The sequence below is a fragment of the Oncorhynchus clarkii genome, chromosome 19 (genome assembly GCF_045791955.1).
Source record: "Oncorhynchus clarkii lewisi isolate Uvic-CL-2024 chromosome 19, UVic_Ocla_1.0, whole genome shotgun sequence".
Classification (NCBI taxonomy): Eukaryota; Metazoa; Chordata; class Actinopteri; order Salmoniformes; family Salmonidae; genus Oncorhynchus; species Oncorhynchus clarkii.
The window spans coordinates 36,683,374-36,695,783 of NC_092165.1; the positions used below are offsets into that span (position 1 = coordinate 36,683,374).

The following is a 12,410-nucleotide window of genomic DNA, read 5'->3' on the forward strand; positions in this document are numbered from 1 at the left end:
CACAGGAATATCTCTGCATTGTCAATCCTCAGAAACATTTTCAGACTGAAGTGGAAGATTTAAATTGCACTTTTACAAATTTACAAGCGCTCTATTTCTCCACAGAGAAATGAGGTAGTACATTGTGGAATTCCGACGACTGGTCCACTTCTCTTACCTTTATGTTAACTACCTCTTACCTTTATGTTAACTACCTCTTACCTTTATGTTAACTACCTCTTACCTTAGGGTTAACTACCTCTTACCTTAGGGTTAACTACCTCTTACCTTTATGTTAACTACCTCTTACCTTAGGGTTAACTACCTTTTACCTTTATGTTAACTACCTCTTACCTTTATGTTACCTACCTCTTACCTTAGGGTTAACTACCTCTTACCTTTATGTTAACTACCTCTTACCTTTATGTTAACTACCTCTTACCTTAGGGTTAACTACCTCTTACCTTTATGTTAACTACCTCTTACCTTTATGTTAACTACCTCTTATCTTTATGTTAACTACCTCTTACCTTAGGGTTAACTACCTTTTACCTTTATGTTAACTACCTCTTACCTTAGGGTTAACTACCTCTTACCTTTATGTTAACTACCTCTTACCTTTATGTTAACTACCTCTTACCTTTATGTTAACTACCTCTTACCTTTATGTTAACTACCTCTTACCTTTATGTTAACTACCTCTTACCTTAGGGTTAACTACCTCTTACCTTTATGTTAACTACCTCTTACCTTTATGTTAACTACCTCTTACCTTTATGTTAACTACCTCTTACCTTTATGTTAACTACCTCTTACCTTAGGGTTAACTACCTCTTACCTTTATGTTAACTACCTCTTACCTTTATGTTAACTACCTCTTACCTTTATGTTAACTACCTCTTACCTTAGGGTTAACTACCTCTTACCTTTATGTTAACTACCTCTTACCTTTATGTTAACTACCTCTTACCTTTATGTTAACTACCTCTTACCTTAGGGTTAACTACAAACTTGAAATTTAAGTTTCAGTTCTCTCTGTTTGACTATACACTAAGCCTTGTCACAAAGCTTATAAATCCTCCTCTAACCTGTCTCCTCCCCTTCATCTACACTGATTGAAGGTGATTTAACAAGTGGCATCAATAAGGGATCATAGCTTTCACCTGGTCAGTCTAGTTCATGGAAAAGTGCAGGTGTTCTTAATGTTTTGTACGCTCAGTGTACATGAGATAATGTAGAGATGGCCATATGCAGTAATTGGACATTTATGCCAAATAAGGATAGTGCCAACTCAATCAGCGTTTCTTTGCTTATAGGGAACATTTTGGTGTGAACTTGTTAGATGATGAGAACAGATGGAAATCAGGATGAAGTCCTGTAACATATTTTGATGCACTGTGAATGTCAGATAGTCTAGGCTGTCCCTCAATGAAGTGCTAAGATTTATGGGTCTATCAGCAATCATAAAAGTTCAACTTTGACCCTTAACGTGAAATGCAGAAATTGCAGAATTCAGTAACTGAGGATAAGATGTAAGAATAAGCATTACCTCTCTAAACTATGATAGGTTGACATTTTTAATTGCGTATTGGCGAATTCAAATTATCAGGAAGGATTACCTTATGTCACCTTTCAATGGTCTTTATTTTTTCTCAAACTGTGTGATTTGGATCTGTCCTTATAGAACAGACGAAGTTCCTTCTCTCAGTGAAAGTCAGCATCACCTTGACTTTTGCTTAAAAAAGCCCACTCTGGCACCATAGTTCAGCAAGCCATTGAAAGGTCCACCAGAGATGCCATCCTTTCATCCCTTCGTACTCTCATGCAATTGGGACATGGAAGATGAAACTTGAAAAATAGCTCCAGTTCAAAGGAAATGCACAGAGAACACAAGGTCAGAGGGGAGAAAGAGAGTGGAACATTCCAACTTTTCAAGCACATCTATCAGGAAGTTGACTTTTGCGAAACCTGCTTCATGCTTAAACCATTCATCATGGACAATTCCCCCTTCAAGAATAAAAGCCAGAGTAAATGCACACTGAAGGATGATGCATTTAAATGAATTGCAGAGCTATGAAAGTCCAATTGAAACAGTGGGTTAGGCTGGCATGAGTAAAACAAATTCTTGGTAAATTCCTCTACTGTGCCAGATGAAGCACCTTTATAGTTTTTGTCTCCTTAAAATTCTTCCCCATCTTGACACAATGCCATGTCATCAACTTCAAAAAATAGCCCAGGTTCCAATACTTTAAAATCCCTAATAGGATTTATCCAAAACACTCCTGCTGATTGTAGCCTTTGCCATTACCAAAACCAGGGGAGCTATATGCATTTGTAGATTAAACTATTCAAATGTAATTCATGAAAAAGGTGTATTTTTTCCAAAGCACTATTTAAACTCATTTTCTCGCTCTCACTTTTGACTGATACATATTGTGACAATAATTCTCTAATGCTTTTTATATGGGGAATTATAATCTTTGCAAAAATTCCTTTGAAAAAAGATGGATGCTTCCCAAAATCTTAGTGAAATATTTATGCGAGTGCCATATGAGACCTAGTTGGGTTGATTTTTTTTTCTCCCAAAAGTCCTGGGGGCAGAAAACAACTTGCCAAAACCCGCCTGATTTTAAGTTTGTCTTTTTTCCATCTCCCAGAAGTCTTGGCAGGGGATGAGGCTTGGTTGGCTGGAGCAGCCAAGGCATGGGAGCCAAGCTGACAGCGTCGTGCTGAGAGGCTGCATGTGAGAGGAAGCGAGAGAGGAGGAGGCGGCGTAGAGAGCAAAGGAAGGGAAGAGGAAGACAGAGAGGGGAGATGGAAGAGAAAAAGGAGGGAGGAAGAGCGAGAAAGAGAGAGAAAGATAAAGGAGAGAGAGGGATGAGATTCGGCTGGGCTGGTGAATATTTTTTTGGGGGTGTGAGATTGGAGATGGAAAAAGACCGGCGTGCCTCGCTGGGAGGAAACCTGGGTGGCTCATAGAAAGGATATATGTGTCTCAGCATCCAATTAACCCCATGCTGCTTTGTAATTTCACCCTCTCACACACACACAAATACAGGGATACTCCTGTACTGTTAACTCAGGGAATGTCAAAGTTGGCCACCTTTCAAAGGGAGAGGAGAGTGGTATTCTAAACTGTGTCGGTGCAGTACATAAACAAGAGCTCACAAACTCATCGCAAATGGGGTTTTCTTGTGTTGATGGCCGTCTTTATACTGTAGTAATGTATCTTGTGAACCTGTGTGTTATTAATGTGTAATAATTAAGCATTAAGGCATGAGGAGGCCTTATACCGCAGCTAAGGTTTCTTATGCACGACGCAATGTGAAATGCCTGGATACAGCCCTTAGCTGTGGTATATTGGCCATATACCACAAACCCTTGAGTTACAGCATTAAATTAAAGCAATAAAAATACATGTCTTGTCATACCTGTGGCATACCACAGCTGTCAGCCAATCAGCATTCAGGGCTTGAGTCCTGGTTCGAGCCCTGAATGCTGATTGGCTGACAGCCATGGTATATCAGACCGTATACCATGGGTATGACAAAATATTTATTTTTATTGCTATAATTACATTGGTAACCAGTTCATAATAGCAGTAAGGCACCTCTGGGGTTTGTGATATATGGCCAAGCACTCCGCATTGTGTCGTGGATAAGAATAGCCCTAAGCTGTGGTATATTAGCCATATACCACACCTCCAGGGGCCTTATTGCTTAATTATACAGTTGAAGTCGGAAGTTTACATACACCTTAGCCAAATACATTTAAACTCAGTTTTTCACAATTCCTGACATTTAATCCATGTAAAAATTCCCTGTCTTAGGTCAGTTAGGATCACCACTTTATAATAAGAATGTGAAATGTCAGAATAATACTAGAGAATTATTTATTTCAGCTTTTATTTCTTTCATCACATTCCCAGGGGATTCAGAAGTTTACATACACTCAATTAGTATTTGGTAGCATTGCCTTTAAATTGTTTAACTTGGGTCAAACGTTAAGGGTAGCCTTCCACAAGCTTCCCACAATAAGTTGGGTGGATTTTGGCCCATTCCTCCTGACAGAGCTGGTGTAACTGAGTCAGGTTTGTAGGCCTCCTTGCTCGCACGTGCTTTTTCAGTTCTGCCCACACATTTTCTATAGGATTGAGGTCAGGGCTTTGTGATGGCCACTCCAATACCTTGACTTTGTTGTCCTTAAGACATTTTGACACAACTTTGGAAGTATGCTTGGGGTCATTGTCCATTTGGAAGACCCATTTGTGACCAAGCTTTAACTTCCTGACTGATGTCTTGAGATGTTGCTTCAATATATCCACATAATTTTCCATCCTCATGATGCCATTTATTTTGTGAAGTGCACCAGTCCCTCCTGCAGCAAAGCACCCCCACAACATGATGCTGCCACCCCCGTGCTTCACCGTTGGGATGGTGTTCTTCGGCTTGCAAGCGTCCCTCTTTTTCTTCCAAACATAATGATGGTCATTATGACCAAACAGTTCTATTTTTGTTTCATCAGACAAGAGGACATTTCTCCAAAAAGTACAATCTTTGTCCCCATGTGCAGTTGCAAACCGTAGTCTGGCTTTTCTATGGAGGTTTTGTAGCAGTGGCTTCTTCCATGCTGAGCAGCCTTTCAGGTTATGTGGATATTGGAACCGTACCTGTTTCCTCCAGCATCTTCACAAGGTCCTTTGCTGTTGTTCTGAGATTGATTTGCGCTTTTCGCACCAAAGTAAGTTCATCTCTAGGAGACAGAATGTGTCTCCTTCCTGAGCGGTATGATGGCTGTATGGTCTCATGGTGTTTATACTTATTTGTGGAGTGGTTGAAAAACGATTTTTAATGACTCCAACCTAAGTGTATGTAAACTTCCGACTTCAACTGTATACCCGGAGGTTTGAGCCCCGAATGCTGATTGGCTGAAAGCTGTCACAACGCAACACAGGGTGCCTGATTACAGCCCTTAGCCGTGGTATATTGGCCATATACCACAAGCCTCCGAGGTGCCTTATTGCTATTATAAACTCGTTACCAAAGTAATTAGAAAAATTTAAAAAATGGTTCTACCACACGGTCTGATACACCACCATAAGAATAGCCCTTAGCCATGATATATTAGCCATATACCACACCTCCTCGGGCCTTATTTCTTAATTATAATACGTGCAGAACATACATTATGTAAGCATTAACTGTATGTAAACTATAGGTTTAATTTAAGATGGTGAATGTTTACAAAGTATGAAGCACGACAAGCTGTGAGCTTTGAACACGCTGCCTGGAAATTAGTTCAGAATTATACAATACATTCGTGGTCTTATTCCCGATTAGCTTTTCCTTGTCAACCTGCTTTTCTCTTACTTGATGAATATGGATGCTGTTGTAGGCATGCCAGTTCTTTCATATTTAATAAATAGGCTTGTTTCGGTGGACTGCACTTGGGGTGAGGATCTGTTTATCGTTCTATCTATCCAAGATCATAACATCAAAACATTATTTATTCATTTTATACAAATATTACCTTGGTAAAAAAAAAGCTCATCAGTTACTTATTCTGTTCAGTGCTCTGCTTATCTACACTTTTAAACACATTCATTGATTTCATTTCCACATGTGACAATGTGTTGGAATCATCCAGTGTGTGTTGTTCATAGCAGCCCAAAGGCCATGGTGCACCCAGTACCTTCTCCAGGTTAGAATGCCTGAAGCAAAAACATGTCCAAGACAATCCAGTTGCTTCTCAGTTCAGAGTTGTGTGGGAAAGGACTAAATGCTTTCATAGCATATGTATTGAACCAGTTTTGATTAACTGTTAAAAACTGAAACACAGTGAGGTGCATCTTATGAAACCAATCTTGCTCAATCTATTGTGAAAGCACATTTAAAGCATTACGCAAAAGGTGTCCTTCAGGGGTGTGAATTGGGGCCTTTACATTTGTTTATTAGTAGTAGTAATTCCCAATGGAAATCAAATAGACTCACTTTTGCTCTACAGTTTTGCCCCTATGATTGTGGTTTCAGCCCTGATTTTTTTTTATTGTTTCTCCTTCAGGGTGTGTGATTAAGGAGATGGCACAGGAAATATGATAGTGTCATGTTTATTTAGCCTCAATGACTACTGCTAATGTGAAAATCTCAGTATGTGAATATTTGAGCAGCTTCCAAAGTGTCTCTTCCCCTCACTCTGGTACTGCCATCCTCCCGACATGTTATCATACCCTTCTCCACTCAGAAATGATTTTTCAGACTAGCATAATAATTCAGTTTAGCCAAACTGAACAGGGGTTCATATGTTCATAGCAAGACAACAATGTTTGAAAACAGGGGCAGAATGATGAGGAAAGCAGGCCTAGGCTAGCATGCATTATGTAATGTAAAAACAAAGAGTAACAACAAGAGGGCTATGGCTTGGGGTAGGGTGACAGCAGCATATGATTCATGGCTAGTTGTGCCCTTTTGTGTTTCTTCCTTGTGGTTGACCCCTCCAATGCTCTCAGCCAGTGTTATTTTAGACCAACTTGTTCTTTCTCTGTTTCAAGAGCACAGGCAGTGTCATCTGAAATCTGTAATGTCTTGTCCTTTTAACAAAATATGAAATAATAGTTCACCACACACAAACTGGCAGTCATGAAAGGAACACGTATTTATTCTATTCTGATGTGTAATTGTCAATTCAAAGGCATCCCAAACTTATTTGCTACCATTAAATATAAATACATTATTGAAATTGCAGACGGAATGAGTACAGAATTATGCAAATGCTATAGTTCATGTTGGCATATAGCCATTATATCACAGCTATCAATAATAATCGAAATGCCTATTTTAGAAAATGATTTACTCAATAACAATAAATAATGCATTATGGTTATTGCAATGGTTATTGATTTATGCAAATCCAATCACCCAAATGTATGAGTTCCACAATTGAAATATCAATTTCTTCTTGGAAACAGACATTAACTAGACAGGCCACGTAGGCCTATACAAAGAAAACAGGTTCAACTGAATCATTTATTTCACAACTTCAATGTTGTGCTGCTGCTTCACACTGCCTCAATGACTGACCTCTCCCTCTGCTTAAAGAGAATCCAGAACGGTGGGGTTTGGAATTTCTATTCTTAATCATGGAAAACAGCTGCTGTAGCCAGCTGTGTGGCACAAGTGGTCTCCCCATATACTGCTCCACTGTTTCATCCCATCTTAATGTCTATTGTCTGGGAATTGTTACTACTGTAACCTATAACAAGCTTCTTGGCATTTGCCATAGGCCTCTGTAAATTCGATGTGCAATCGAACTAGTAGCCTATCCATGTACCACCTGGAATTAAACGTGTTATCATTATAATCAATCAACCAATCAATTAATCAATGCTAGAATCTGCTTAATTTCCCAGAGAATAGGATCAATAGAACAATGTTCTGGGAACTTGCAGCATCAAGATGTCAACTAAGATGTCATTTTAACAATAAGGAAGCAATGACTTCACAGTCTTTAATTGACAGGCTGTTTATTTCAGTCGTTGTACTTTAACCTGGTATTTGACATCTGTTGGAAACAGAGTTGTGAGTAGCCCAGTGGAGGCTGGTGGGAGGAGCTATAGGAGGTCAGGCTCATTGTAATGGCTGGAATGGAATTATTGGAACAGAGTCAAACATGTGGTTTCCATATGTTTGATACTGGTCGATTCATTCCATTCCAGCCTTTACAATTAGCCTGTCCTCCTATAGCTCATCTCACTAGCCTCCTCTGCTGTAGCCTATTGTCCGGCTGACCCGCATTGTCGAGCTGCCCTCCTCTTCCTCCCTACATGGGCGTCGGGCAAGGATGCCGCGTGCGGGACTCCCCTCTCCTCACCATTCCATGAATGGGCACGCGCTTGTCAATGGTGCGAGGGCTACCAAATAAGGAGAAGGTAGCGCACACTGTCAGAGTATAAACTGGCGCGTCCTCACAGCTCCTTGCCCCTGGTTGTACCCTCAAGGTCCAGCGCACGGTGCTGATCTGGTGAGTAGCGCTAGTTTCATCAGCTCTTCCTCTTGAGTCAAGAGTGAGAAATTACACGTGTTTTGGAATTACCTCGGAGGACTACAGTTATGCTAACCCGACTGGAAAGATTCTGAATGGAATGCTCTCGTCCGCAACTAACCAACTGGCATCCCGTCACTGGAACTGCGTCAAAGATACACATTTTTCATCGTACACTAATTCTACGTTTTTCGGGCCGCATACATTTTTATTTTTCAATTGTTATTGTCCCGCGTTTGACACGTGGTTATTGTATACAGACCGTGGATAATAGATGGAGACATGGTGTGCCAAGTAACAAATTCTGATGTAGTAGTAGGCTAGTACATTACCACAATGTGAGCTGCATTAACAAGTCAAAATAAGTCAAAATTGGTTGGCATGAAGCATTTGTACAAAAAGTCACTAACCATTAACATTCTGAATTACAACCACAAATACTTGCTAAACTAGGGTCCTCTATAAAATGGATTGACTGAAGAGTCAATCATGTCAAATCAGTATATGATAGTTGCATCCATCCCTTATTTCAACTGATGTGATTCAACTAACAAACCTGCAGTAAACATTGTTCTAAAATATAATGCCCATATATAGCCTAGCATTAACACTTTCATTTCAGTTGCCATATATGCATAATTCATAGCTCAGTTGATTGGAGCATGGTGCATTGATTGTGCCACATAGTCCAAGCTTAAAATCGTGTGCAAAATGACCATATTATTTTACTGTTACAGTCAAAGCTGACACCATGTGCGACGACGAGGAGACGACCGCTTTGGTGTGTGACAACGGCTCTGGCCTGGTAAAGGCTGGCTTCGCCGGAGATGATGCACCGCGCGCTGTCTTCCCATCCATCGTGGGTCGCCCACGTCACCAGGTAGAGTACTTCACCTAAAGCTGCTGTGTGAAAACAATAAAAAGTGGTTAGGTTATTATTGTCTGTAAAATCACATCACGTTGGAACCTTGGAGAGCCATGTGTAAATTCCACTCAGAGGCCATATGATAGGCTATCATACTCATACGCCACATTGATTCAGACCTATCCTTGCGTCTTCTCAGGGCGTCATGGTCGGTATGGGTCAGAAAGATTCCTACGTTGGTGACGAGGCCCAGAGCAAGAGGGGTATCCTGACCCTGAAGTACCCCATTGAGCATGGCATCATCACCAACTGGGACGACATGGAGAAGATCTGGCATCACACCTTCTACAACGAGTTGCGCGTGGCACCTGAGGAGCACCCCACTCTGCTGACAGAGGCTCCCCTCAACCCCAAAGCCAACAGAGAGAAGATGACCCAGATCATGTTTGAAACCTTCAACGTCCCCGCCATGTACGTGGCCATCCAGGCGGTGCTGTCCCTTTACGCATCTGGACGTACCACAGGTATGATGGATAGATAAGTAGTCTTCAGCCATGACCTCCTGAAAGGTCTTGTTCAATGCTAACATGTATCACCACACTTTTTCAGGTATTGTCCTGGACTCTGGTGATGGCGTGACCCACAACGTGCCCATCTATGAGGGTTATGCTCTGCCCCATGCCATCATGCGTCTGGATCTGGCCGGTCGCGACCTCACAGACTACCTTATGAAGATCCTGACCGAGCGTGGCTACTCTTTTGTAACTACTGGTACGCACCGGACATGGGCAATATTAACCGCATGAGGAATGACAAAAAGCATGATATTTGGCAAAAAAATATATATGCCATTGGGGCCTCCCAAGTGGTGCAGTGGTCTGTGCCACTAGAGATTCTGGGTTCGAGTCCAGGATTTGTCGCAGCTGGACGTGACCAGGACCCATGGGGCGGTGCACAATTGGCCCAGCGTCGTCCAGGTTAGGGTAGGATTTGGCCGGCAGGGATGTCCTTGTCGCATCGCACACTAGCGACTCCTGTGTCGGGCCGGGCTCTGTTCCCGCTGACACGGTCTCCAGGTGTATGGGTTTTCCTCCGATACATTGTTGCGGCAGGCTTCCGGGTTAAGTGGGGATTGTGTCAAGAAGCAGTGCAGCTTGGTTGGGCTCTCGACCTTCGCCTCTCCCGAGTCCGTACCAGTTGGATACCACAAAATTGGGGAGAAAAAGGGGTCCATTTTTTTTGTTAAACAAAATCATAAAAGTAAAATGAAGTGCCACAAATATATTTTCCAGTAACAATCAAATGCATCACTTGAAACCCAACAGCTGAGCGTGAGATAGTTCGTGACATCAAGGAGAAGCTGTGCTACGTGGCTCTAGACTTCGAGAATGAGATGGCCACCGCTGCCTCCTCCTCATCCCTGGAGAAGAGCTACGAGTTGCCCGACGGACAGGTCATCACCATCGGTAACGAGAGGTTCCGTTGTCCCGAGACTCTCTTCCAGCCCTCCTTCATTGGTGCGTATTACTGATCTCCCCAGCCGTTGTTATATTGCACACGGTTATCTTAAATTGAGATAATCATTGTGTAGTAACGTATACGACTGCTGTGGATTAGTTTAGACTTCTGTAAAGTCATATATGTGATGTAGGGTAACAGAGCATATGCCTGCGGGTATTTTCACAAAGCAGAATAAATTAATTATCCTGATATCCAGATAGGCTTGACTAAACCCATATTCAGTTTGAGCTTTCATTCATATTTGTATTATGCTTAAATCAAAGGTCTTTCTGTGTGTTAATATACAGTTTGCTGGTTTAGCTGACTAACTTATTGATGCTGCTTTTGAAATACAACCCCAGCATGTGAAGTATGAGCTGTGAATGCTTGTTGAAATACCTACCATAACAAGAGCTTGCAGCTGGTGCTGAGGAGCTGTCCATTTCAGCACCTGTTCACAGCCAACGCTCTAGAGGTCAACTGCCCAACTACTATATTTTCACAACCGGCCATGACCGGCTGTGACAATTACACAATTGACCCAGCGTCGTTTGGGTTAGAGGAGGGTTTGGCTGGCTGAGATTTCCTTGTCCCATCACGCTCTAGTGACTCCTTGTGGCGAACCTGACACCTGCAAGCTGACTTTGATTACCAGCTGGACGTTGTTTCCTCTGACACATTGGTGCAGCTGGCTTCCGGGTTAAGCGAGCAGTGTGTAAAGAAGCAGTGCGGCTTGGCAGGGACGTGTTTCGGGGGACACATGGCTCTCGACCTTGGCCTCTCGCAAGTCCGTAAAGGAATTGCAGCGATGGACAAGACTGATAACATAATTGTCCTTTGGTAAACAGGTATGGAATCTGCTGGCATTCACGAAACTACCTACAACAGCATCATGAAGTGTGACATCGACATCCGTAAGGACCTGTATGCCAACAACGTTCTGTCTGGTGGTACCACCATGTACCCTGGAATTGCTGACCGTATGCAGAAGGAGATCACAGCTTTGGCCCCTAGCACCATGAAGATTAAGGTAATGTTGCTTTAGGCATGCGGTTTTAGGATTGTTCTTTATTTTCAATGTTCTATTGCAATGTATTTCCTAAACGGTTTAGTGCTATGGGGCACAACTTTCAAACCCAAAAATGTAACAAAGTCAGCTATTTTCCTGCCCATTTGAGAGAATGGTCTATTATGCACATAAGAACAGAAAATGTTTTTCACTTTATAAAACACCTTGCTATTAGGCCACTAACCAATGGCAGTATCACTTGTTTGTAGATCATCGCTCCCCCTGAGAGGAAGTATTCTGTGTGGATCGGCGGATCCATCCTGGCCTCCCTCTCCACCTTCCAGCAGATGTGGATCAGCAAGCAGGAATATGACGAGGCTGGCCCCTCCATCGTGCACCGGAAGTGCTTCTAATCATCATAATCTTCCACCTTCTCCTCCGCCCCACAGTTACCTCTGCTCCGTCTGCGCTCAACGTAACTTACAGCCCAGGCTCAGGCCCAGGCAGCCTTTCATGTATTGTTGTCATTGACCAGTTTATTTACACTCAAGTGCAATTTATATGTGGATATGTATAGGTTCATAAATAAACGAGACCCGGGACTTGCAACACACCTTTTTGTGTCTCATTATGGCTTGTGATAGATACACTTTAGTTATCCTTATAAGGATAGCCTATATGTTTTAGAGGTCACTTATAAATCATGTAGGGAGAGCATTTTCCTTAATCACAATCGCTTATTGCTTAAACCTATAGGCCTATATGACTCTTCAATGACAAAGGTGTCAGGAATTGCACTGTAAAATACCTTGTTCTGTACAGGTGAGCCAGTGGGGAGCATACATAAATCAAAAGCATCAAAGAAAATACAGAAATTGACACTGCATAAATTAAGGACTTGGATTGGTGTGCTTTTTCCTTGTGTTTCATGGACGTTGTGACTTGTATTGGTATGCAGTGTTTGCATTCCTGATGACCTCAAAGCCACCTATGTCTCTATTATTCAAGATCATGTGCTGA

At 42.0% G+C, this 12,410-nt stretch overlaps 1 protein-coding gene across 1 annotated transcript; it reads left to right on the top strand.

Annotated features, from left to right (window-relative positions):
- Window positions 1–7,910: 7,910 nt before the first annotated feature.
- Window positions 7,911–12,003, top strand: LOC139375103 (actin, alpha cardiac muscle 1). Its single transcript, XM_071116562.1, has 7 exons — window positions 7,911–7,995; window positions 8,754–8,896; window positions 9,081–9,405; window positions 9,491–9,652; window positions 10,207–10,398; window positions 11,230–11,411; window positions 11,660–12,003. Exons 2-7 carry the CDS (start codon window positions 8,768–8,770, stop codon window positions 11,801–11,803), a joined length of 1,134 nt encoding a protein of 377 aa, XP_070972663.1. The 5' UTR covers window positions 7,911–7,995; window positions 8,754–8,767; the 3' UTR covers window positions 11,804–12,003.
- Window positions 12,004–12,410: the final 407 nt, after the last annotated feature.

What these genes read in the sequence shown, in the direction of transcription:
- LOC139375103 (XM_071116562.1), top strand. Translation starts at nt 8,768, where the DNA reads ATGTGCGACGACGAGGAGACGACCGCTTTGGTGTGTGACAACGGCTCT. An exon ending in TGGGTCGCCCACGTCACCAG is followed by an intron (nt 8,897 to 9,080) that starts GTAGAGTACTTC and finishes GCGTCTTCTCAG; the next exon opens with GGCGTCATGGTCGGTATGGG. An exon ending in CTAGCACCATGAAGATTAAG is followed by an intron (nt 11,412 to 11,659) that starts GTAATGTTGCTT and finishes ACTTGTTTGTAG; the next exon opens with ATCATCGCTCCCCCTGAGAG.